Source organism: Lynx canadensis, chromosome A3 (genome assembly GCF_007474595.2).
Source record: "Lynx canadensis isolate LIC74 chromosome A3, mLynCan4.pri.v2, whole genome shotgun sequence".
Lineage (NCBI taxonomy): Eukaryota > Metazoa > Chordata > Mammalia > Carnivora > Felidae > Lynx > Lynx canadensis.
Genome location: NC_044305.1, coordinates 15,496 through 39,480, shown reverse-complemented (window position 1 = coordinate 39,480; position 23,985 = coordinate 15,496). Strand labels below are relative to the sequence as shown.

The following is a 23,985-nucleotide window of genomic DNA, read 5'->3' as shown; positions in this document are numbered from 1 at the left end:
TTTACGGCGGCAGAGGTCGGGGCAGCGCAGCCGGGCCGCGGACGGGCGAGGGGCGCCCGAGGAGCTGCTGGTCGCGGCCCAGGCGGCCTGATCTCGCGGGCCGGCCGAGCCCGGAGGTAGAGCCGCCGCCACCGCCGCCGCCCTTGGCCCGGCCTGCGGCCTGCGGCGGGCGGCGGCGTCTCCCCCCGGCCCCTCCCTCCTCTCTGTCTCCCCTCCTGGCTCCCGGCCCCGAGCGCCTGGACCCCTCCTCCGGGTGGCGTCCCTCTCCGCTCCGGCGTTCTCCTATCCTCTCCCCGCCTCCCCGGCCGCCTTCCCTTCCTGTCTCCCCTCTCCCCGCTCCTGCGGCGACTTCCCCCCCTCCCCCCTCCGCGGGGCGTCTCCTCCTCCCCCCAACCAGCGTTCCCCTCCCCGGGGTTCCCCCTCCCACATCTCTTCCTCCATCCCCCAACCCGACCCGGCACCTCCCCTCCAAGGAGCCCGGGTGCCTTCATTCCCCTGCTCCGCTGCCCGGGCGGGTGGGCGGGGGGGGGGGGGGGGGGTCTCGGGGTGAGCCTTGCGGTTCGCCCTCCAGCGTTCCAGGGCTTCCCGGAGGTCTCCCAGTGCCCGTTGCTTGCACGCTTGGATTTGCTCTACTCTACAGACGTGCAATCTAATCTGTCCCTAGTTTACTAAGTAGGAAGCGCTTGTAGTTCTAAGGCAAGTCAAGGTTTATCAGGGTTTAAAACAGATTCTACCTTGGATCTTTTCAGCAGGTGATAGTCTAGGGGCGTCTGGCTGGCTCAGTCAGTTGAGCATGGGTGTAGAGATTACTTAAAATTAAATCTTTAGAAAGAAAAAAAAGGAGGTGATAGTCTGTGACATGGTTGGTTGGCCTTTCCAAGCCTTGGGGATGCTAGAATTGGCACAGAGCCCCGGGACTTCAAGGCATCTGAAGAAGGTCTGTAGCTGGGGAAGGAGAACTTGCTTGGGGTGCCCGAGTTTTGTTTTCTTCCATGGGATGTGCCTCTCAGGTGGATGTTTGCTCGAGTGTTGTCCTCAAAAAAGCTATCTACATCTCTGTCTTTCCCCTTTGTTCGTCACAAACCTGTGATGGTTTTCTTCTTTCTTTTTTGGCAGAGGAGTGGCTGAAGTAAACAACTCTGTTTTGGGTGTTGAGTAGACTGTCCTTCAAGAATCAGTGAAGTCAGGTTCCTGTAAACAACTCCCAACTTGTGGCTCTGCTTGGGTGAAGTAGAGCCTTACAGGTAGAATGAGAGGGGACCTCTGAGGTGATGGGGTCAGTGCCTTGACCTCTTGGACCCACCTCAGCTGTACCTAGCCTGGGATGTCTCTGGGGGTGAGAGGCTCTCCAGGTTCTGAGAACAGTGCAGTACTTGGAATCTAGTTGTTAGAAAGCTTTTCTGTGTGTTTAGTAGAAATGATCTCCATCTGATGTGTTCTGCCCCAGTTTTTATCGGTCCATGAATATTGTATATGTGGCAGCCTTTCAAGTATTTGAAGAAAATCCCTCTGTATGTATTCCTTTCGAGAGTTTTAGTTTTCAAGATGAGAAATCTGTGTTTCTTTCATTATTCTGCCAACAGGAGGTGTGGTTTTAGGTCTGTTTTCTGCTGGTCTCAGCCTATTAATAACCAACGCGGTCGGACTGGCCCTTGTGGTTATTATGATTGTAAGACACCTTTCAGTAATAACCATCAGGAAACTTTGAAAAAAACAAAGGTTTATTACTTACAGAGCCTGGAAATTTTATAGCATACCTGGGGCCACACAGTGAAGTGGGAGGCTGTGAAGAGAGAGATTGAGGGAGCACAGGCCTGGGTTCTGCTTTTATTGGAGTCGAGGGTGAGGGCCTAGGGGTTTCTGAGGCTTGATCTTTATTGGGGAGTTTACAACCAAACTTAAAGCTTGGGAAGAGAAAAGATAAGTGGCCCAAAAGGTCTCTTATCAAAATCAACTAAGAGCTGATCTCAAATAGAGGATACTCTGGGGGGAGGTGTCCTGGTTCTACCTCATTGAGTGGCAGGAGGCAAAATGTTTATTCCTCACCAATCTAAACTTAGGCACTGGCATTACAGACAAGAAAAACCTCACGGCTTACACTGCAGGGTCCTTTTCCTTCGCTCATTTTGCGTATGACATTACCGTGTCCATATTTCCCTTAAGAAGGGATATTCAGGTTGGAACACGACTCTCCATGTGTAGTCTGACAAACCCAGTGTGGACTGGAATCCTGAGCCCCCATTGTCACAGCTGTGCAGCTGTGTGGACCCGGCTGTAGCCTCCTTGGTTGTCAGTCACGAGACCTTCCCATGCCTGCTGCTGCTTGAACCATCTTCCTCACTGTCCACAGGCAGTTGATTTTGGAAGGAGCACTGTGAGAGTAAGGTTGTCCTGTTGGCCATTTACCCCAGAGTAGTGGATTACGTTGAGAATTGCAAGTCACGTGGGTGGTCGGTAATAAGCAGTGATTGTATCCAGTGTGAGGGAGGCAGGTTAGCAATATCGAACCCTATATAGATGGTCCCATGCATCCCACCGGTGACAACAGGTAGGGTTGCCCCATAGTTTTTAGTCTGTCATCTGGGGCAAAGATCACCAATGTGTTTTGTGTTAAAGAATGTTTCTCCCTTGGGGTGCCTGGGTGGCGCAGTCGGTTAAGCGTCCGACTTCAGCCAGGTCACGATCTCGCGGTCCGTGAGTTCGAGCCCTGCGTCAGGCTCTGGGCTGATGGCTCAGAGCCTGGAGCCTGTTTCCGATTCTGTCTCCCTCTCTCTCTGCCCCTCCCCCATTCATGCTCTGTCCCAAAAATAAATAAACGTTGAAAAAAATAAAGTTAAAAAAAAAAAAAAAAAAGAATGTTTCTCCCTTGAGAATTTTTAAAAGCTGCTTTTGGTGTGGGGTAACGAACGTAGGCCTTTGGCTAGACAGCCCTGAGTTTGAATTCTGGCCTTCTTCTCACACACTGGTGTGTGATCATGAGCAAAGTAGCTGCTCAATTTGCCTCGTCATGTCGTGAAACTAAAAGGAGCTCCAGTGGCTGGCAGGTGGTACCTGTAAAAAGTTGTAGCTCTTTTTAGTAAAAGGCTAGCTTTTGCATACTTTCAAAGTGAGGAGAAGTTGAAAATAAATGATAGGTTACTTAGTGGAAAATAAAATATACCCAATATATAGTTTTTGCTTTCTGGAGATAGAATGATGATACTGAGGTAGAATGATAGAACATTGTATGCAGGGTTAGAGCCTCCGTGGAGTATATGTGGTTTCCAGGCCTTTTCCTAAATAGACCTTTAAGCAGCAAATGCAACTCCACTTTTAAGCAGTGACCTAAATTTTCAGATGACTGCCCCAGACTAGAGGTGTAGACTGTCACCTCAGCACTAAGTGGCTTATCCAAGATTAAGCATGACCTCATTAGCACTCCCCCTGCAGCTAACTTTGCTGGCCGTGGACCCTAACCCTAACAGTGGCTCTGAAACGAGTTGAAATGGGGTGAAAGTCTAGTAATTGGACCACCCCAGTGCTTTGGAAAGTATGACCTTCAGCTCTAAAATCTTGATGAAGATGAACGATCCCAACCATAAATGGAAGAGCGTTTGTGCTAAGCCCCATGTTTTACATATTTTGTGTGTTTGTTGTGAGAAGCGGACGATTCATCGTGCAGTCACTTGTTTTTATTCCTGGAAAACCTCTCCCGGTGCGGTCGCCAGCAGCGTGTGTGTGTATGGGGTCTCTACTGCTGATGGTTCTCGTTCTGCTGTTAGAAATGCAGACGACTGGGAGGGGGGAGGTGAGGATAAACCTTGTGATCATAAATTATGATACAGGAAGTTGTCCTGATTCGGAGAATGTGTCAGTCTTCACGAAGCCTGGTGGTTTCTGTTTTTCCCAACAGTTTTATGTCAGACGTTTTGTAAAACGTTACCATTTTATGTGACGTAAAGTCATTCTTTTCAAAATAGTTATGTGGAGTAAGTATAAAATTGGAGAAGATATTTTTTGTGGTTTAGGAAAAGTAAGACCTCCTCAGCTGGGAGAATGTTATCCCTGAATTAGATGGAGGAACATTGTATGTTAGCAGTTGGCTCACAGGGGGTCACGCTTTTGTCTTCTTGAAGGCAGCTGGGAAGAAAGTAAGCAGTGGACCTTCTGTTGGTCAGAGGTGGAGAGGTTGCCGAGCATACACTGCCAGAGGGGTGTAGGACGTCTAGTAGCAGCTGTAGCCTGGAAACAGATTTTGTACTTGTTACGATAAAACGTCACCATTCATCCAGTTGGGTGAGAGAGTTTTGTTAGTGGTGTTTTTGCCTAAAATTTGTACATCCAGATATCCAAAAGAACAGACTGAATGGATCGCTTGCCTTGATGTTTATGTGTATGTGGGGGTGTAGAGTTGTCAGATAAAAATAGGACACCAGTTAAATTTTAATTTCAAATAAGAATGAGTAACTGTAGTATTTGTTGTTTACCTTAATTTCATTCTTTTTTGCTTTTAAAGAATGATTTACCAAAAGTGATCTACAACACTTGAAATATTCAAAGAGAAGCTGATATTAGCATGATTTTTTTTTTTTTAGACCTATCTGTGTTCTTTTTGTGTTTATATTCAGTGACTTTGTCTTGTGTCCCTGTTAGGGCAGATCTATATTCAAGATAATTTCAGTCCTAAATAGCTGACTTTGTAGATTGACAATTTGTACTGAAGTATCGAATTCATACTTAAATGATGTTTTTCAGTTGTCAAATATGTTTTAGGTACCTCAGGGTCATTTGGATTCATTCGATATTACGAACTACAAACTTACTTCTGGATGGATACAATGGAATTTCATACATAACTTTTGGTTTGTTTTTAACCTTCTGAATTTGGCATCCTTGGGGTGGGGTGGTGGGTGGGTACCGACAAAATACATTCCACGTGTATTATTTTAGAATTCGAAATTGGCTGTTATTAGAAACTCTGTTGGGCTTTTACCTGTTCCGTAAACAGCTCTTTGGAAACTTTTTCCATTGCAGTATCGCCTGAGTGTGGTCTTGACGATGGGAGGTGCTGTGAGTGCTGGTGAGGACAACGATGAACTGATAGACAATTTGAAAGAAGCACAGTACATCCGGACTGAGCTGGTGGAGCAGGCTTTCCGAGCTGTCGACCGCGCAGACTATTATCTGGAAGAATTTAAAGAAAATGCGTATAAAGACCTGGCGTGGAAGCATGGAAACATCCACCTCTCAGCCCCGTGCATCTACTCAGAAGTCATGGAAGCTCTGGACCTGCAGCCAGGCCTCTCCTTCTTGAACCTGGGCAGCGGCACTGGCTACCTCAGCTCCATGGTGGGGCTCATTCTAGGTAAACCTGGAGAGAGTGTGGGGCCTTGTCTCACGGCACTTGGCCTTCTGAGCAGCCCCCCCCCCCCCCCCCCCCCCCCCCCCGCTCCCCGGGATTGTTTACGCACAGCCATTGGCTGGGCTGGTGGAGGGAGGCCTTTGAGTTTTCTGCGGGGACCCCTCCTGTTCCTACCCCCTCCCACCTGAAGTTCCGCAGTCCGTTCAGCGCACCCTCCTTCTGGACAGCACAGGACCTAGAGAATTACAGTGGGACCTTACAGTGATTTCCTGATTAACACAGTCACACAGCCTGCCTTGTCTCTCTGTCTGTAAACTGAGACTAATTAAGTTTAAAGTTCCCTGGAAGTTAAAATTGTTCCACGCAGTCTTGCTTTGCTTTATTTTAATGCTAAAAGAGTTAATACCTGTAGGTTTTTCTTTGTAAATAAATTCCAGGGATGGGAAGGACAAGTTATCTTATTTGAAGACATTTTGCCTCTTTCTCCAAACAAGTTGTGAGACTGCACATGGGAATTGGCATTTTTGTTGTTGAAATAACAGGGCTGTCTGATAATTGAGGGCTCAGGTGTCTGTTTTTACTCTGAGTGAGGTGGCATGAGTAACGGGAGCTAACCTGTGCTTTAAAAGATTGCTGTAAAGAGGGGCTGGGGCTGCTGTAGCGGTCCGTGTGAGAGGTTGGCATCTGGACCACAGGCCCCAGGTGCCAGGCGTCGTGACGAGACCCGCTAAGGAATATCAGGAACGTGCCTGTGCGCACACACCTCTTGGTCAAACCAGTGTGAGATTCTTAGTTGGAGATTTCAGGCGAGAGCCATCGCTGTGCAGGCCACAACATTGTTTCTTTGCGGTTGTTACAGACAATCTTAGCAGTAACAGTTGGTATTCATGGGTATGGAATGAAATTTTTGTTTTTTGTTTTTTGTTTTTTTAAATGTTTATTTATTTTTGAGAGCGGGAGTGGGGGGAACCGAGGATCTGAAGCAGACTCTGCTGTCATCATGGAGTCCGACGTGGGGCTTGAACTCACAAACTGTGAGATCATAACCTGAGCCGGACTCAAGACGCGTAACAAACTGAGCCACCCAGGCACCCCAAGATTTTTGGTATCTTTATAAGTTTATAGGCTTGGGAATTTGGTGATGTTTTGAGACTGATCATTTGACTTCAGGCTATAGATTGGTATCTTCAAATTTTTAAATGTGGTTTTTTGTTTTTGTTTTTTTTTTTCCTTTTTTAATGTTTGTTTATTTTTGAGAGAGCATGTGAGTGGGGCGGGCGATGGTGAAGTGCTCTGCGCTGACAGCATGAAGTCGTGAACTTTGAGATCGTGACCTGAGCAAGTCTGACCCTTAACTGACCGAGCCACCTGGGCGCCCCTTGTTTTGTTCTTTAAAGCTAAATGATTTTTGCACGTACTTTGTCTTGGATTTAAACTGCTTTGCACAGGACCCCAGGTTATGTGTCATTCTGGTATTAGTGAAGGGCAGTTCCCTTCAGTGGAGCAGAAAATGGGGGAGCTAAGGATGATACGATATTTGGCGGAGAGGGGGATGGGGTATCATGTTGACTAGGTTAGAAACGCTATTGAAAATAACTAAGAGCCTCAGGAAAAGAGGGCATATGGTAAGCCTGAGGTGACCTGTTGCACTGGACGTTCCCTAGAAGTCATAAAGAAATGGCTTGTGTTCTCTGAGTCCCCTGTTTGCTGGGAATGTAACTAGATGTTGCAGTGGGGAGAGAGAGACCTGAAGGGGGGGAAGTTTTGGGGGGCTGTAGAGGACACTGTGTACTGCTCGGATGTATCTGAAGGAGGTGACTGGAGAGTTTCCTTTGCTGCACAGACATCTTGGATCTGCAGGGAGGAGGCTGCGTGCACTGGACCGATACCTCTGTCCCGACAGCACGTGTCCTGGGCCTCTCTCCAGCTCATCTGGTCTTTAGCGTTGCTTCAAGCACATCGCTGGAGAGCTGAAGGCCATGGTGGCCACCCAGTACTTGCAGGTGTGAGGTCTGGAGTCTTTCATCTGACGTTTTTGGCCTCAGCTGCCCTTCCACCTGGCCCTGAACTCTTTGCCCTTTCTGCCGCATTCCTGTCCCACTGACCCGAAAGTGCAGTGTGATTAGGGAGTGCAGTGCCCTCATCAGGGGCCTTGTGGTCTGGGTGTAGTGCCACGCCCTTGATGTCTCGTCCTGACTGTTGCTCTGTGTCCCCCCCTCCCCTCTTAATCGTCTTGTTATTGGGGTGGGTCAGGAGCTATGGATTAACACTGTGTTTGGTGTTAAGCTTCTTGGGAACTATGTCCCCTATGTGTTATTAGAATGAACTACTTAATAGGTGTTGACAGGGGGCGGATGAAACTATGACGACTGGGAAGGTAGAGAAAGGTTTTCTTGGATTCCGGTACAATGCTGCCAGCCTGAGAGCAGTGGGGGTGGAAGTCAGCGACTGGGCAGAGGGTCTTGAAGTTAGATGATTTGGATTTGATGTTGTAAAGAGTGAAAATGCGACTTCTCAAGTAAGGTGTGTTTTAATGAGAGAATGTTTTGGCCGCAGCTGTGTGTATGACAGGTGTTGAGAGAAGAGAGTCGCAGGTAAGTTGTCCAGGCGGAGGAGAGGGAAGCCTTGGCTTGGCATGGCTGTAGTGCCGTCAGGGGCCAGGGAAGCCCAGGTGGCAAAATGTAACAGTACGGGTGTGCGGATGGTTGCTGATTTTTCCGTATTTCTGTTGGATTGTGGTGTTAGGTGCTGCACTGTGACTTCAGTCTATCTGTCTAGTGAATAAGGTATTACATGCCCTGTTGGTTTTCACACGGAGGCTTCTAATAATGGCAGTGTGACTTACCTCTGGTACACAAACAGGTGTGAGGTGTGGGGCTTGGTGAACCTGTACGTAAGTATTCACGTTCCTGCAGGCACAAAGTTCCGAATAGAATCGGCACCCCAGTGGCTGTCATGCTGCCCCTCCCCCTCCAGAAAGGAGAGCACTCTTTGGCCCTCCGTGATCACAAATGAGCGTTGCCTGTTGCTGACCTTCCTATAAACGGATTCCCACAACAGAGACTCCCCTAGCTGTCTGTGTCCGTAGATTTCATCTGGAGGCAGTTCTATACGGAGGCAAAAACTTTATCGTTAAGTGGGCGTCCACCTTTTCTTACAGCTTTATTTCCAATTACTGACGATTTTCCTTTGGTATAAAAAAAATGTTTCATTGTGACTTGGTTATAGTTTTATTTTAATGATGATCAAAACCTATTTGTGAGGATTATTAAAATTTTCATGTCTGAGTAGGGCGACCTCTTATGGCAAATAGGCCTGTGTCCAGTTTCATTTGGAAATACATTTTTCTTCTTCAATTCGTTAGTGAGATCTTGAATTCCTGGTTGCAGATCTTGGTTTTTTTTTTTTTGTTTGTTTGTTTTTGTTTTTTTTACATCTTCAAATGATTGAGAGCAGGGAGGCCCAGGCTTTGGAAAGGTGTGGAGTTAATAATGTCAAAGAAATGAGTATTTACAATGTGGTGAGCATAGCCTACCCTGCATATTTAAAGATTAGCTTTTTGATTTAGGTCCAATAATGCGGCAAGACCTCAAAACCTTGCAAATTTCTTCATGTAATTATACGTGCTGAATCTGGTGCATTGCAATTGAAAAAATAGAAATAAAGAGTAAGAATTTTTGCCCTAGTTCTAAAAGTTTTCTTATTCTGAAACCTTTTAGGTCCTTTTGGTGTGAACCACGGGGTTGAACTCCATTCAGATGTAATAGAATATGCAAAGCAGAAGCTGGACTTCTTCATTCGAACCAGTGACAGCTTTGACAAGTAAGATCAGATACTAACTAGCCTTGGGTTGGTGTGTGAATGACAATTTAAACTTTTGATTAGTCGAGAGAAACGAGTTTATTAGTGTTCGGCTACCAGCAAACATGATTCAACTTTGGCAGGAGAATCAGGGGTATATGTATAGCTGTTCTAATTATTTTTTGTTTAAAAAATTTTTTTTTCTTTTAACGTTTATTCAGTTTTGAGAGACAGAGTGCGAGCAGGGGAGGGGCAGAGAGAGAGGGAGACACAGAATCTGAAGCAGGCTCCAGGCTCTGAGCTGTCGGCACAGAACCCGACGTGGGGTTTGACTCAAACTGTGGGATCATGACCTGAGCTGAAGTCCGGCTCTTAACTGACTGAGCCACTCAGGCACCCCCTGTTCTAATTGTTTTGTAAATATTTTGTGGTTTTGAGGGCTTTAGGGTTTTTTTTTTTTTTTTTTTTTAACTATGATATCAGGGCAAGACTGATTTTTCACCAACATAATAAGAGAAAGGAAATAGAATATTCATTTTGCTCAATTTTCGTGTTTCTGACACAGACAACATGTTTTCATCTAATAGCTTCTAGAACAGAATTGTTGCATTTGTCTTTAAGTAGTATATATAATTACCTCTTGCCATTTTTAAATAAGGCATTAAAGTTCTTATTTTAGAGTTTACCATTTTTGGAAACACCAAATGTATTTTTCTTTCATTTTACTTGTTTTTAGTAGGTCCTAAATAAGGTAGTCCATAAGAACGGAAGAAAGACTGTGATGAACGGAGGGTGGATGATTTAAGCGTGGGTCGTGCTTATGGCATTCACTTCCATGATGTTTTGTTTGGAATTTCTTGGATTCTGTTAATTAAGAGTATAATTCTTTTTGGAAGTCTGTCTTCTCGCTTCTGGCTCTGTGAATTGCATTACCTCACTATAGGGCTGTTCAATGAAAAACTAATCCGTGGTTAACATAGATTTACTCTGTAGACTTGTAATGTGATCAGTTCAGTTATGGAAAACATTTTTTGCTTCTAGATTTGACTTCTGTGAACCTTCCTTTGTTATTGGCAATTGCCTGGAGATTTCTCCAGATTGTTCTCAGTACGATCGTGTGTACTGTGGGGCTGGTGTGCAGAAAGAGCATGAAGAATACATGAAGAGTCTTCTCAAAGTAGGGGGCATCCTTGTCATGCCGCTGGAGGAGAAGGTCAGATCCCTTTCATAACTGACGTGTTTAACTATGGGCCAAGTTCTGTTCCGGGAAGTTTACATACATTTTTCCTTGTATCCCTCAACAATTCCGTCCATTTCACAGATGAGGACCCAGGCAGGGACAGGGCATAAAGACAGCCTAGCTGGGGCCAGGGCAGACCCAGGAAGGCACCCTGGAGCCTGCACTGTAAGCCCTGCGCTCACATCCCTCTGTCTCCTCCTGTTTTCCTTCCTCTCTCCCACCTCCCTTCCCTCCTCCACAGTTATTCTAGTATGCTTATTCTGTTGTTAGGCTCACACATAAAAATTACTTCCGTAATTCTGATTGTTAGTCTGATTGTTTGGTTCTGTGACAGTGAGCATTCTACAGGAGTCTCTTCCTTAGTATGAACCTTGTCTAAGTCTGCTATTTGGTCATGTTTCTGTGTGCTGTGGATATTGTGCTGCACTGAGGCAAACAAATTGTAAGAAATGAGCAAGATTAATCGAACTTGAGTTGGTCCTAAGGAAGAATGTCTCCATCACAAAGAAGTAGGAAAAACGGAAATGATAAAAATGGGAGATCGTGCATTTTTGTGTGATTTTCTGCAATTTTAAAATGTTAGCATTTATTTTGTTTAAAAAGTAACCATTCATTGTAGAAAATCCCGAAGATATGATAATTAAGAAAAACTGCTTACAATCCCACCCCAAGTGCTGTTCGTGTAGGATTCAGTAATTCCTGAAATTACGATCAAGTAATTCTTAGTGTTTTCAGATGGTCAGCTGGTGTTCGGATTTTCCTGATTATCTCAGAATTTATTTGAATAGTTTATTTGAATAGGGTTTCATTTGATTATATCTTTTTTTTTTAATTTTGTCAGTTTTATTAAGGTACAATTCACATAGAGTAAAACTGAACAATTTTAACTGTATAATCCATTGAATTTTGACAAGTGACGACAGAGGTAGCATACAACGCAAACAACATATAGAACATTTTCTATTGCTCCCCCAAATTCCCTCTTGCCCTCCTTTTTTTTGAGATGTAATTCACGTATTAGTTTCACGTGTGCAGCGTCATAATTCAACAAGACAATTGTGTTTTCATACTGTGCATTTGTAAGACATATTTGAATGTGCTCCAGATCCGTTTATCAGCTTTGGGCCACGTACAGAGCGTTGTGTTCTCCCGCAGAGCAGTTCAAACAGCAGAGTTCCCAGACCTGTGGTATCAGTAACTTTTCTGGAGGCAAAAGTCAACTTACAGTGCTGATGGAATTTGTGAGAAACATTTGGTTTGTGTCTTGCATTTGGTTGGTATCTTGCTCTCTCCTTTTTAAAGATTTTAGTTTTAAGTAATCTCTGCACCTGACGTGGGGCTTGAACTCACAACCCTGAGATCAAGAGTCGCATGCTTCACCGGCTGAGCCAGCCAGGCACCCCTGGTTGATATATGTCTAAAGTGTTTCTTATCTATAACTTTTTTTTTTTTAACTTTATCCTTGCATTTGTCTTATAGAGTTTCCTACAGCCTGGATTTGGAGATTACATATCTCTGTAGTGGTATCTTACATATTTCTTCTGTTCTCTGTTTTCGCTGTAAATTGCTGATTGGATCCAAAGACTTGCTTAGTTTGCAGTTTGACTCAACTTTCGGTGGGGAGGGAGGGTGCGAGAATACTCACCAGGTATTACAGTGTATGTCCATATACACTCCCGTCATACCCGATGCCAGCAGTGCAGATGTGGTCCTGATCCGCTACTTCATTAAGGGATACAGGGTGGTAAATTCTGCTTCCATCATTTCTCATCATTCAGTACCTCGAGTACTTTTTTCTTTCCTTTTTTTAAAATTTTTTTAATGTTTGTTTATTTTTGAGGTAGAGCGTGAACGGGGGAGGGGCAGAGAGCTGGAGACACAGAATCCGAACAGGGTCCAGGCTCCGAGCTCTCAGCACAGAGCCCAACGCAGGACTCAAACTCACGAGCTGTGAGATCATGACCCAAGCCGAAGTCGGACACTCGACCGACTGAGCCACCCAGGCGCCCCGCTTTTTTCTTTTTAATTTTCATTCTAATATAGTTAACGTAACAGTGTTACATTAGTTTCAGGTGTATGATACAGTGATTCAGTGCTCCCTGAGATAAGTGTACTCTTCATCCCTTTCACCGGTTTCCCCCGTCCCCCACCCACTTCCCCTCTGGAGACCATGAGTTTGTTCTCGAAGAGCCTGTTTTATATCCTCCCCACCCCCTTCCTTGTTCATTTGTTTCGTTTCTTAAATTCCAGATATGAGCGAAATCATGGTATTTGTCTTTCTCTGACTTGGCCAGATTTCATTCTTCTTCATGGTTGACTAATGTCATTTGCAAATACGATCTTCTCCCATTCAGTAGGTTGTCTTTTAGTTTTGTTGGTTGTTTCCTTGGGTGTGCAGAAGCTTTTTGTTTCGATGTAGTGCCAACAGTTTATTTTTGCTTTTGTTTCCCTTGTCTCAGGAGATGTATCTAGAAAGAAGTTGCTGTGGCCGACGTCAGAGACGTTACCATCTGTGCTCTCTTCTAGGATTTTTATGGTTTCAGGTCTCATGTTTAACTCCTTAATCCATTTTGTGTCTTTGTGTCACCTTCAGTTACTTTCATCAGTGTTTTATAGTTTTCAGAGTACAAGCCTTTCACTACCTTGGTTAAGTTTATTCCTAGATATTTCACTATTTTTGGTGCAATTATAAATGGGATCATTTTCTTAATTTCTCTTTCTGCTTCATTGTTATTAGTTTTTAGAAATGCAGCAAATTTCTGTACATTGATTTTGTATCCTGCAACTTCATAGTACCTGGAATACTTAAGGAGAAACACCCTCATCATTTATTTGGTTACCCTAGGCACACTGTAGAAGGAGAGGCTGGATACATTCTGATTCTTAACTTTTGTTTACTAGTTTCCTCAATAATCTGGTTCTCCAGCATCTGCTGAAGGTGGTGACTAATAAGATTTTATTTGATTTTTAGTGTCGGTGTAAATTAATGGATATAAACATACTTAATATCTTAATCATGACGCCATTCTTTTTTTTTTTTTTATTAAACATTTTTTTTTTTCTTCAACGTTTTATTTATTATTTTTGGGACAGAGAGAGACAGAGCATGAACGGGGGAGGGGCAGAGAGAGAGGGAGACACAGAATCGGAAACAGGCTCCAGGCTCTGAGCCATCAGCCCAGAGCCTGACGCAGGGCTCGAACTCACGGACCGCGAGATTGTGACCTGGCTGAAGTCGGACACTTAACCGACTGCGCCACCCAGGCGCCCCAATCATGACGCCATTCTTAATGAAGCTTAACATGTCCTGTCTTGGCCCGTGGGGACCTCTCCAGCTTGGCTCTTGGGCTTGGATATAATTTCAGTAGTCTGTGATAGTTTTGTTACTTTCTGGTAAGAAAAGATGTTCCATACCCACTTTGTATACATATGTATATTTTTTACAACAAAGTTGGAGCTAGCCATTTCTGAGGATCTCTGTTAATTTGAAGTTCAGTGGGAATTGGTGTTTAGAGAACACAGGTGGGGCCTTTGTGGGAATCTTTGATGCTGGGTGAGTTTTCCAGTGGAACTCTGGAGCTAGGAAGGTCACACACACACATGCAATCTTATGTTTTTTGTTGGTTTGGTTTTTATGGACATAAAATACACCATGGATTTATATTGGTACTTCCATCTTGAAGTCAGGACGAGAGGGTTTTTCTGACTTCTTCGGTCTGCCATGCTTGAAAGTCCCAGTCCTCGACTATGCAGCTCCTTGTTTATCCACAGCATCGGCACCAAGAATTTGATTTCTGAAACTGGGTCAAAATGTGGGCGGGGGCTTGGGGGGTGGGGAGCTTCTTTGGCCCTTATATTACACTAGGGATGTAGAAATTAACATGTTTTAAAGTCACTGGAAATAGTGCTTTCCTGTGAGGTTATACCATCAGCCTGACTCACAGCTCATTTGATTTCAATGTTTAGGGATTGCCGTTTTAGGTTTTGTAACTTGATAAAACATTTATAAGATTCCAAAGTTTAAGTAATGAATACTCACAGAATTTTTTCCCCTCTGTGTTCCCTCTACTTCACCTGTAGGTAACCATTTTGTTTGTTTTCAGTTTATGTGTTTATGCAAAAACTATATAAGCAAACACAGTTTTTCATACGTGAAGATATGCACACTTTTTTTCCATCCCATGCACCTATCCAGACATATGAAATGGGAATTGATAGTTTGTAAGTTTTATACATCATTTATCGTTCATTTTAGGTATTTGGTGTTCAATATAAGTAGAAATTCTTCTTTGTCCTTATTTTGTTTATTTAAAAACGTTTCTTGGTGGTGTATGAGAATGTGATTTTTTGGTGGCCAGTTCGGCTCTTTCTAGCTTCTTGCTGTTTCCAAGCAGTGCCGCTGTGACAAGGCTGTGCATATCCATGTTTGTGGACGTTCTTAGTCTTTGTCCATACCCATGACCTCTTCTGGGTGCTTGATTGGAGACTCTGTGTTTTGACTTTGGCCAGCTGCCTTTCCAGCAGCTTCGCTGTCAGCAGCAGAGGAGAGGAGCCATCCTCGCCCTTGCTAACAGTCCCACCTGCTGTTGCTGTCATTGCTAGTAGGTTGTTGTATGTGGCAGGGCTGGATGTGCCCGTTTTTGTTCTTCTTTCTCAGAATGTTGTTTTAAGTACGTCTGTACTTAAATTATTTTAGCAATCTTTGTTGCATCACAGAAATACTTCAGACCTTTTATTGGAATTGTGTTACATGTTGAATAATTTGAGGATTATGGACATGTTTTCAGTATCTGTCTCCTCGTCTGGAATGTAGAATATGGATTTACAGTTTTCCTGAAGGGTTCACACATTATTGACGGATTATATTTAAATGTTTGGTGTTTAGCATAACTGGAATTTCTCCTTGAAAAAAAGTTTTTGAAGAAGAAGTTTATGCTGGGGTACAGGAATGTGAGCGACCTGTTTACCCAGTACATGGCCACTTAATGCTTTCAGTTCCCAGGTTCATGACATAGAATCTTAGTTTTCAGAAGCTTTGCTGGCTTAGATATTTTTAGACAAGAGAGCATATAATCTCAGCATGCCAAAGCTGGGCAAAAATAGTACTGTCACCTGTTTGGGTCGTTAGACACTGGTTACACAGAACACACAGGAGGGCCACGTGGTCTAATTAGGCTCTTCCTGTGCTTCTAATACTGCGATTCACTGCAAATCTGTGTGTTTCGGTGGTGATGTCACATAGAAATTCACGTAAACACCGTAGTGAGGAGAAGCTCCAACATACCCAAGATGGCATCGTCACCTTCAAGGAAGTCATGGCAAAACTGTAACAGGAGCTGTTGTTTTGTGTGTGGTCATGTTGCAAGAAAGTCTTTTTATTGTTTCTGTTCTGGAAACAACAGCCTGGTATCCAGTCTAAACTGAAGCATTATAGGTGGTCAGGAGTGTCTGTAATGACTTTGACTTTAGGATGTTCCCCACCCCACCCCCCCGCCCTACTTTTGCCCCCAGCAGGGACTCTTGCAGACAGTCCTGGGAAGTCATCTCATCTGATTGTCTCTTCTTGTTATCCTTTGACTTCTTTTCTCTAACGTATGTATTTCTTGTAAACAGAAATTCGGTCTAGAAGCTTTGAACGTATTCAGGCGAAACACATTTGCAAAGATTTTAATAAGTACTGTGTACTTCCTGCCACATCACATTAGGGGCCCCTGATGTCAGGTTCTTTCATTGTTAGCGTATCTGTGTTTTTTTAGTTTACGTGTAGGAATGGTTAAATATAAACTAACAGTAGCCAAATCTTTTGAATATTCTCATTTTCTCTTTGGGATAGTTGACTAAGATAACACGAACTGGTCCTTCTGCTTGGGAAACCAAAAAGATTCTGGCTGTTTCTTTTGCTCCTCTGATCCAGCCCTGTCATTCAGAGACAGGAAAATCAAGACTTGTCCAGTTACGTAAGTACAAAGATCTTCACTTACCTTTCAGATCTTTTAAAAAATCTCGTTAGAATTTGAAGAGAAAGAAAACTTTTAAGGAGCCTTTTAATATTAAAGAGGATTCTGAAGCCTTACAGTTTTACAAATGGTTTTTTACGTATTGTAAAAATCATGATCTGTTTTTAGCCTATTTTAGGTTATTTTGGCCTTCTTTTAAATCCACAGGAGTTATTTCTGGTCATGCCATTGGAAGCAGAAGACTCCCACAAAAGGGAGCTAATTCTGCTATGTGGAAAGTTCTTCCAGAGAGAGTGTGTTCCCAGTACCGTCGAGCCAGAGGGCTCTTGCTGAGTCATGGGACCTTGTCCTCCTTGGGGCCACCTCATGGGCACACGTCTCAGCCGGCTGGCTGGTGTGTGGTGGGAGGCTTGCTGAGGAGCATTGACTTGACTAGGCCTGCAACTCCTTCAGGATGTAGACCCAGAAGGAGCAAACATCAGGGCTGGCATTCATCCAAATACTGTTTTCTAGTTTAAACAAATTTACATAGCAGTGAGAATTGCAAATGACTTTATTTAAAATAAAACTATTCAGCATGGTTTCTGCATTCTGATCATTTAGAAGATTCGGAAAATGTACAAAAAGGAAAAATAGTAACCATGATCTTACCACCCAAAGGTAATACATGTGTTGGCAAATTCCTTGCAGGATTTTATTTTTTATTTTTTATTTGTGAGGAATCGTTTATCGAATAGTAATGCTCCGCCTTTGTCTCTGCTAAGTGGAGGTCACATGCCATAGATGTGGTCCTTGAAATGTAACAAACAACAGTAGAATATAGACAGTGCCTGAGAGGGGCCAGGCAGAGGATGGGACCTTTCTTTGTGCTTGGTCTTTCTGGGTGAAAATGAATTCTCTGAAGAGAGAAGAAAGGGAGAAAAAGCATGAGCAGAGGCTGATGTGGACTTTCCACATGCCCGCTCCCTGGTGTGGTCTGAGTGAGGCTGTACAGGAGACGCCAGCCCAGTACATAGGTTAGACATGAGTTTAGCATGTAGGCTGTGGAGAGCCACCAGATAGTACAACTAAAAGATGTGGGGCATCTGCCTTCTTGATTACCCTTGTGGCCGGCTGCAGGGTGATTTTGTCACATGCAGGCTCTCTGAAAATCCCACCAGGATAAGCTAACATTGCTCGCAGTTGGCCGGAGCACTCCCTTCCAGAATGCTACCTGAGTAGCACCAGAGGTGAGGGCATAGTTGGAGTATCTATGGGACCCGGGGTGGGGGGGGGGCGGGCAGGGGCGGGGTGTTGAAGACAAGTCTCTTGGTGTGAGGGCTTGATCCGATCTGGGTAAGAGTTGTGGTGACACGGGGGCGCCTGGGTGGCTCAGTCGGTTAAGGGTTTGACTTTGGCGCAAGTCATGATCTCACGGTTCGTGAGTTCGAGCCCCGCGTCAGGCTCTGTGCTGACAGCTCGGAGCCTGGAGCCTGCTTGGGATTCTGTGTCTCTCTCTGCCCCTCCCCTGCTCATATTCTGTCTGTCTCTCTCTCTCACAAAATAAGTAAACGCTAAAAAAATTCAAAAAAAGTTGTGACAACATGGAGGGCACCCGGAGATGCCAGCTTTGAGGCTAGCGCTTCAGAGCAAATGCTGGATGATGGAGAATCATGTGATGTTTAGGGTTCCTGAAGCGAACAATCCAGTTGTTTGTAACTGCTTCCTGCTGGGCTGGAGTTTTCTGGACTCCTAAAGTTGTGTCGATGGAGACAGTGGCCTCTAGAGTGGAAGGGACTCAGGGGCAGGCACACAGGGCCTTTCTGAGGAAGGATGTGGAGAATGAGGTGTCCGGCATCTGTTGTAGATGTGGGTCTGTGGGAGGCTTGGGACCCCAGTCAGGACTGGAGCAGAGCCCTAGGAGCCGTTGCCCAGTCTTTGTTACTCGAAGCCACAGAATGGATGCCGAAACAGAGATCGATAGGCACACAGAGAGGGGGAAGTGGTGGGAATCAGCACGTGAGGGAGCACCGCTGGCCTGGGTGGAGGGGGGAGCTCACAGGAGAGGCTTGGGCCTAGTTAGTTCCCTGCAAGTGGGCGCCTCGGGGGGAGCCAGGGAAGCCAGAATGTGAGTCCTGGAGGTCTGGTGACCTGTGAAGGAGTCCGTTCAGCAGACTGAGTGGCAACAGCCCGTGAAGAGGGAAGGGAAGGGAAGGGAAGGGAAGGCAGGACGCGCTGAACGGAAAGCCGTGATTTCGGTGTTGCGGAGCGGGGCGAGTGCTGGAGCCTGTCCCGGACGAGAGAGGGGACAGTTGAGCAGGAGAGGAAGCCTGGTGTGGACAAAGGGGAGAAGGTGCTGAGAGCCTCCAGCAAGAGCACTTTCCAGGGCTCCTGTGGAACAGTGAGCCTTGCACGGGATTGTGTGCAGGCTTCTCTGATTTGGGTGATAAATGTCACGAACAATCTCAGAGCCCCCTAGATTGTAGGTGGCCATCTCTTCTGGCAGAAGCTAGGTACTGGAGGGAAAGAAGTGACGCTGCCTTTCAGTATAATGTACTTAAACACACAGCCCCTCATTCCTCTCCCCTTGAGAAAAAAGCTCTTCTGTTGCCATGCGCGTGCTGCCTGCGTTAAATTGAGCATTAAACTGAGCCTGCGCTAATCACCAGATTCTGTTTTTCCTCAGTGTGCTTTGGAGTTTTTGTACTTACTAAAAACGTTTGGGTTTGCTGTTCTCTGCTTAAATCAAAAAAGAGGAACTAATACTCAATTTGTAAAGTACTGTGAAAATATTAAGATAGACAAAAGAATTCTGGAGCCCTACATCCTCTGTGTTTCCACTGGATGAGCTAGAACCCACGAATGAATACGTAAATAGAATAATGAACCTGGCTGTCCAAGAAGCAAAACACCGTAGCCCAGGGTTTTCCCTTGCTTCTGACTGAATAGCCAGACAATCTCGAGCTTGCTTATGTAAGTTCAGGGTCGATGTATTTGAAAATATCTTTCGAGAAGGACCACATGCATGCGCACTAGAGCACTAACTAATCGACTTTGCCAGGAACACTCTCTCGTGCCTGTTCTGTGAATACGCCAGTGAATGACAGTGACGTGAAGACTTCCCAGGGTTAGGGCTCTGTGCTGTCCAGGTCACTCTCAGACAAGGTTGACACGTCTCCTCCTTTGCTCCGCAGCGCCGCTGGCCGTGCGAAGCCTCCAGGACCTGGCTCGCATCGCCATCCGGGGCACCATTAAAAAGGTCATTCGTCAGGAAACGGTGAGCAGCAGCGGAAACGGACTAAAGAGCACTCCGGGGGTGAAACGAAGGAGAGTGCGCCGCCGTCGAATGGAAACGATCGTCTTTTTGGACAAAGAGGTTTTTGCCAGTCGGATTTCCAGCCCCTCTGACGACAACAGCTGCGAGGACTTGGAAGAGGAGTCGCGGGAGGAGGACAGAGCCCCCCCGCCCGAAGCCAAGCCAGCCCCACCGGTGAACTTCCTACGGGAGAAGGTCCTGAGCCTCCCTCTGCCAGACCCCCTGAAATACTACTTGCTCTATTACAGGGAGAAGTGAGTCTGTGGGAACAGGGCACCGAGGCAGAGCTGATGCTGTGCCTGCTGTCCCCGAGGGGTCGCCCGGGCACGTGCCCTGGTGAAGGAAAGTGCTCTCCTCTCGACCTTCCTGTCTTTAGTTCGTTCTTGGTTTTCCTGTAGAATCTCCATTCAGTGGTGTCATTTCAGTAAACATAATCTGATAAACATAAAGTGCATAGGAGAAGGTTTTCTCAGAAGGGAGAGCATCTCTTGAGAAGGGTGTTTGCTTTTTGTTCTGATGAAACTCTGACGTCTGCCTGCAGAGACCGCTTTGGTGACCGTCTCCCACTCAAGATAACCTACGAAGAGTGAAGTTGAAAGGAACCTGTGTTGCTTAGAAAAAGTGAAAGTGCAAGTTTGCAAGTGTGTAAAATCTTTTCTGGGTGTGACACACCTGTGTCCAAGTTAGCACTTTATGGTGTCAGCCTCGTAATTACTGGCGCTGAGCTCCCCTAACCCTTTTAGTTCTCTGGATGGGGGGAGCGTTATTGAAAAGCTCTCCCTTATTTTAAATAAATGTAATTAGATTGTATGTGGGTTGTCCACTGTAATTGTAAAAGAGAGAAATTTGTGATGGGGGAGGAGGAATAAAAGTATCAAACTGCCAGATGTCTTTCTGGGATTCCAAAATAATTCAAGGAATATCTTCCTGACGCCTTTTCTTACCTTTAGAAGAACCAGTGTCAGATAATCCCTTAAAGAAAATACTCAAGAATGAAGCGAGCATTGTGCGCAGTGACCTGCCTTACTTTTACTCCAACGGTGGGGATGACTGTTGACGCAACCTTGAGTGTGTTAATGGGTGCCTAGGGCATGGATGTGCTCGGTCCTCAAAACAGGTGGGAAGTATTAAGACTGCAGGAAATACATTGGAGACAATGTCACAACAACCTGTGCTGTTTTTTCTTTTTTCCTTCAGTTGGCTACTTTTCTGTAATCACATTAAAGTAATGATTAATAGATTTTATCTTTTATAATTCCGGAGAAGAAGATGTGTTAGTTTTCTAATTTTTCTTAATAACAAATGTATGTATTTTAGTAGCTCCATTGCATTAGAATAACAACAGTCTAACCCCCAGGGACTTGTGGATTCTACCTTCTCTAGGCCCTTTGTGTTGACAGGTTTCTGTGTTTACCAAGTTCCAAAACATTGGTTCTTTTCAAACTTGCTTTTTGTGCCCAAAGAAGAAAACAGTGGTATCAAATGTTAACGGTAGACCCAAACTCAGAGTGCTGCTGTGGGATCAGTCATCCAGATTTTATGACTGATTTTATCCGGTGTTGCTGAGCTTGAGTGTGTCTTTGTGGTTTCACCAGCTGAACCGAGTTCTGCTTATTTATTTATTTATTTATTTATTTATTTATTTATTTATTTATTCTTAAACTTCTCTTGTTTTTTAAGTAATTTAATCATTTTCTACAGGATACTATGTGCATGCAGAGCTGGGAAAATATGTCTGTTGCCCTAGATCTGGAAATGTAATTTTTTATAAAGACAGTTACTTCACAGTTGTTCTCAACCTGGCTTCTAACGGAAGGCTGGGCGTCACTGTCTCAGAAGCGCCCAGGTTACGTTTACGTGAGGACTTGAGATCACTTAGTGGTGCGCACCTCTGTGCCGACGTCACGCTGACCGGAGTGTACTGATCTCTGCGATCCACGGACATTCGGAGCATAAGGTCAAATACATATTTGTGAAATCTGTCACACTGGGTGGCTTGACTAAGTTCTTTTCCTATAATTGTACATGGGTTTTATTTATTTTTTAAATCACATTTGCCTTCACGCTAGACTGTAAAGCCTCTTCACCGTGCATAAGACATGTTTTTCCCTACATAGGTTAGACCTTTGCTAACATTTGTGTTCGTATTTACATGTTGTCTGTTTGCGATACTTAACCAGAATTTGGTTAAAAAAATATATATAGATGTAATATATGTGAAATAGTTTGGTGTTTATCTTATACACGTAAAGAAGAATTGTAAATGGGTTTTCCCGGGCCGCAGTGCCCCTCCCCAGAGTCCAGGATGATGCACTGCTGTCTGTTCCCCGACAGATGGATTATGTATAGTCTGTGTGGCCTGTAACCTCTGTATTGTAAACCACTTTCTAGACAGCTGTGGACTTTTATGTTCTGAGGAGTATGTATTTCTGTGTGTGATTTGTGTCTTGAAAGTAGTAAAGCCACAGACACGTACACAGCAAATGTCAAATTTATAAATATCAAGGATGCAGTGTAAAAATCAACTGTGTATGTAAGAATGCTTTTGCCAGTCTGGACCTTTCAGGGAATTAATGCCAGAAGTTTGAAACCAAGATTTTAATGAGCAGATACACATTGGGTAAATACAAAGGCTGTCGATAAACCTCGTTCAGGCACTTCAGCCTTCTTGGCATGGCTTGTGTTTCCTGTGTGGGATTGAAATCCTTGACTACATGTTTTCCAAAAATCTTTAAAAATAAACCTTTTCTTTATCAGAATCATGTGTTTTCTTTCACTGTTGTGTTATGGCTTCATTCTGTACCATGGTGGTACACTTGGGGAAGACGTGATTTTAAATGAAGCACACTTAGGGGCGCCTGCGTGGCTCAGTCGGTTGGGTGTCCGACTTCGGCTCAGTTCACGATCTCATGGTCTGTCAGTTCGAGCCCCGCATCGGGCTTTATGCTGACGGCTCAGAGCCTGGAGCCTGCTTCGCGTTCTGTCTCCCTCTGTCTCTGCCCCTCTCCAGCTCGCGCTCTCTCTCTCTCTCTCTCTCTCAAAAATAAGATAAAAAAAAAAAAGCACACCTAGTTTGGATGGCGAAAACAGAAAAGTGACAGCTACGACTCCATGAGAGAGTATGTGTCTGAAGCATGTTTGTGGTTAGTTTCTTGGCACAGTTTTCCTATTTTGTGAAAATGTTAAAAGATAATTGGGTTAATGGTCACATATCTTCCATGGCAGCAAGGGGTGAGGGTTAGGGTGATGGTGAGAATTTCGGGTTTAGAGTTAAGGTTTGGGGTTGGGGTGCCAGGGCCATGCGCTAGAGTTGGGGCCTAGTGTCAGGATCTAGGGTCAGGGTGAGGGCCAGAGATCAGAAGTAAGGGCCCAGCGTTCAGGGACAAGGTTAGGGGTTAGTATTCAGGATCAGACTGGCTGCTGACCGTTGTCCATCTGGACTGCTAAGACGGAACCGTATTTTGGTATTTTTGGTGGCTTATAACCAGTAGAGATCGATGCCTTACAGTTGTTGAGGCTGGAAGTCTGAGATGAGGGTACCAGCATGGTCAGGTGAGGGCCCTGTTTGTAGTGGCACAGTTCTCTTTTGACATGTAGGGTATGGGTTAGGGTCTCTTATAGGGGGAGTAATCCCATTCATGAGGACCCCACCCTCCTCACCTAATCACCTCCCAAGGGCATCCTGTTCTACCATCATCACATCAGGCATTAGGATTCCAACAGATGAATTTGGGGGGAAACAAACATTCAGATCATAGCACTGATGTAAGAGATAGATGGAATTTTTTTTTTTTTATAATTGACCTTTACTTAAAAAAACAAACAAACAAAAAACCTCTTTTCCCAGTCAAGGTACCGGAATGATGGGCTCTATCTCAGTTGGAATTTCCAAATCGTGGCACTGAATTTCAGAGATTAACTGGATATGCCACGAGGGGCTAAACTGTGAGTCGGGTGTTCCCTGTGCCACAGCCCAGCGGACAGCAGGGGGCACCCTAACCTGGCTCTCTGACCTGAAGGAGATCATAACGTATCCTGGCCTCAGAGTCAGACCCACATCTCGATGGGGATGATGGGCTGCAGGGTGCTCCTGCAGCTTCGGGACAATTTGGGGCAGTGAGGACGAGGCTAGGAGATGGTTTCTGTTGGCATCTCCAATGAACTTTAAGAAAAAAATGTTTAATGTCTGTTTATTTTTGAGAGATTGACAGAGTGTGAGCAGGGGAGGGACAGAGAGAGTGGGAAACACAATATGAAGCAGGCTCCAGGCTCTGAGCTGTCAGCACAGAGGCTGATGGGGGACTCGAACTCACAAACTGCTAGGTAATGACCTGAGCCGAAGTCGGACGCT

At 44.9% G+C, this 23,985-nt stretch overlaps 1 protein-coding gene across 7 annotated transcripts; it reads left to right on the top strand.

Annotated features, from left to right (window-relative positions):
- PCMTD2 (protein-L-isoaspartate (D-aspartate) O-methyltransferase domain containing 2) lies at window positions 1–22,393 on the top strand. Of its 7 annotated transcripts, none has more exons than XR_003967506.1 (7): window positions 401–937; window positions 5,014–5,344; window positions 9,061–9,163; window positions 10,184–10,355; window positions 16,216–16,339; window positions 17,479–17,568; window positions 19,513–19,600. XR_003967506.1 is itself a non-coding variant. In XM_030309105.1 (7 exons), the coding sequence occupies exons 3-7, from the start codon at window positions 5,038–5,040 to the stop codon at window positions 19,890–19,892; spliced, it is 1,086 nt and encodes a 361-aa protein (XP_030164965.1). In that variant the 5' UTR covers window positions 844–2,633; window positions 2,872–4,841; window positions 5,014–5,037; the 3' UTR covers window positions 19,893–22,393. The 7 variants fall into 7 exon arrangements, 6 of the variants coding, with proteins under 6 accessions (XP_030164969.1, XP_030164966.1, XP_030164963.1 ...); XM_030309105.1 differs by lacking the exon at window positions 17,479–17,568 and adding an exon at window positions 2,872–4,841 and having other exon boundaries at window positions 844–2,633; window positions 19,513–22,393; XM_030309109.1 differs by lacking the exons at window positions 401–937; window positions 17,479–17,568 and adding an exon at window positions 1–116 and having other exon boundaries at window positions 19,513–22,393.
- The last annotated feature ends 1,592 nt before the right edge of the window (window positions 22,394–23,985 follow it).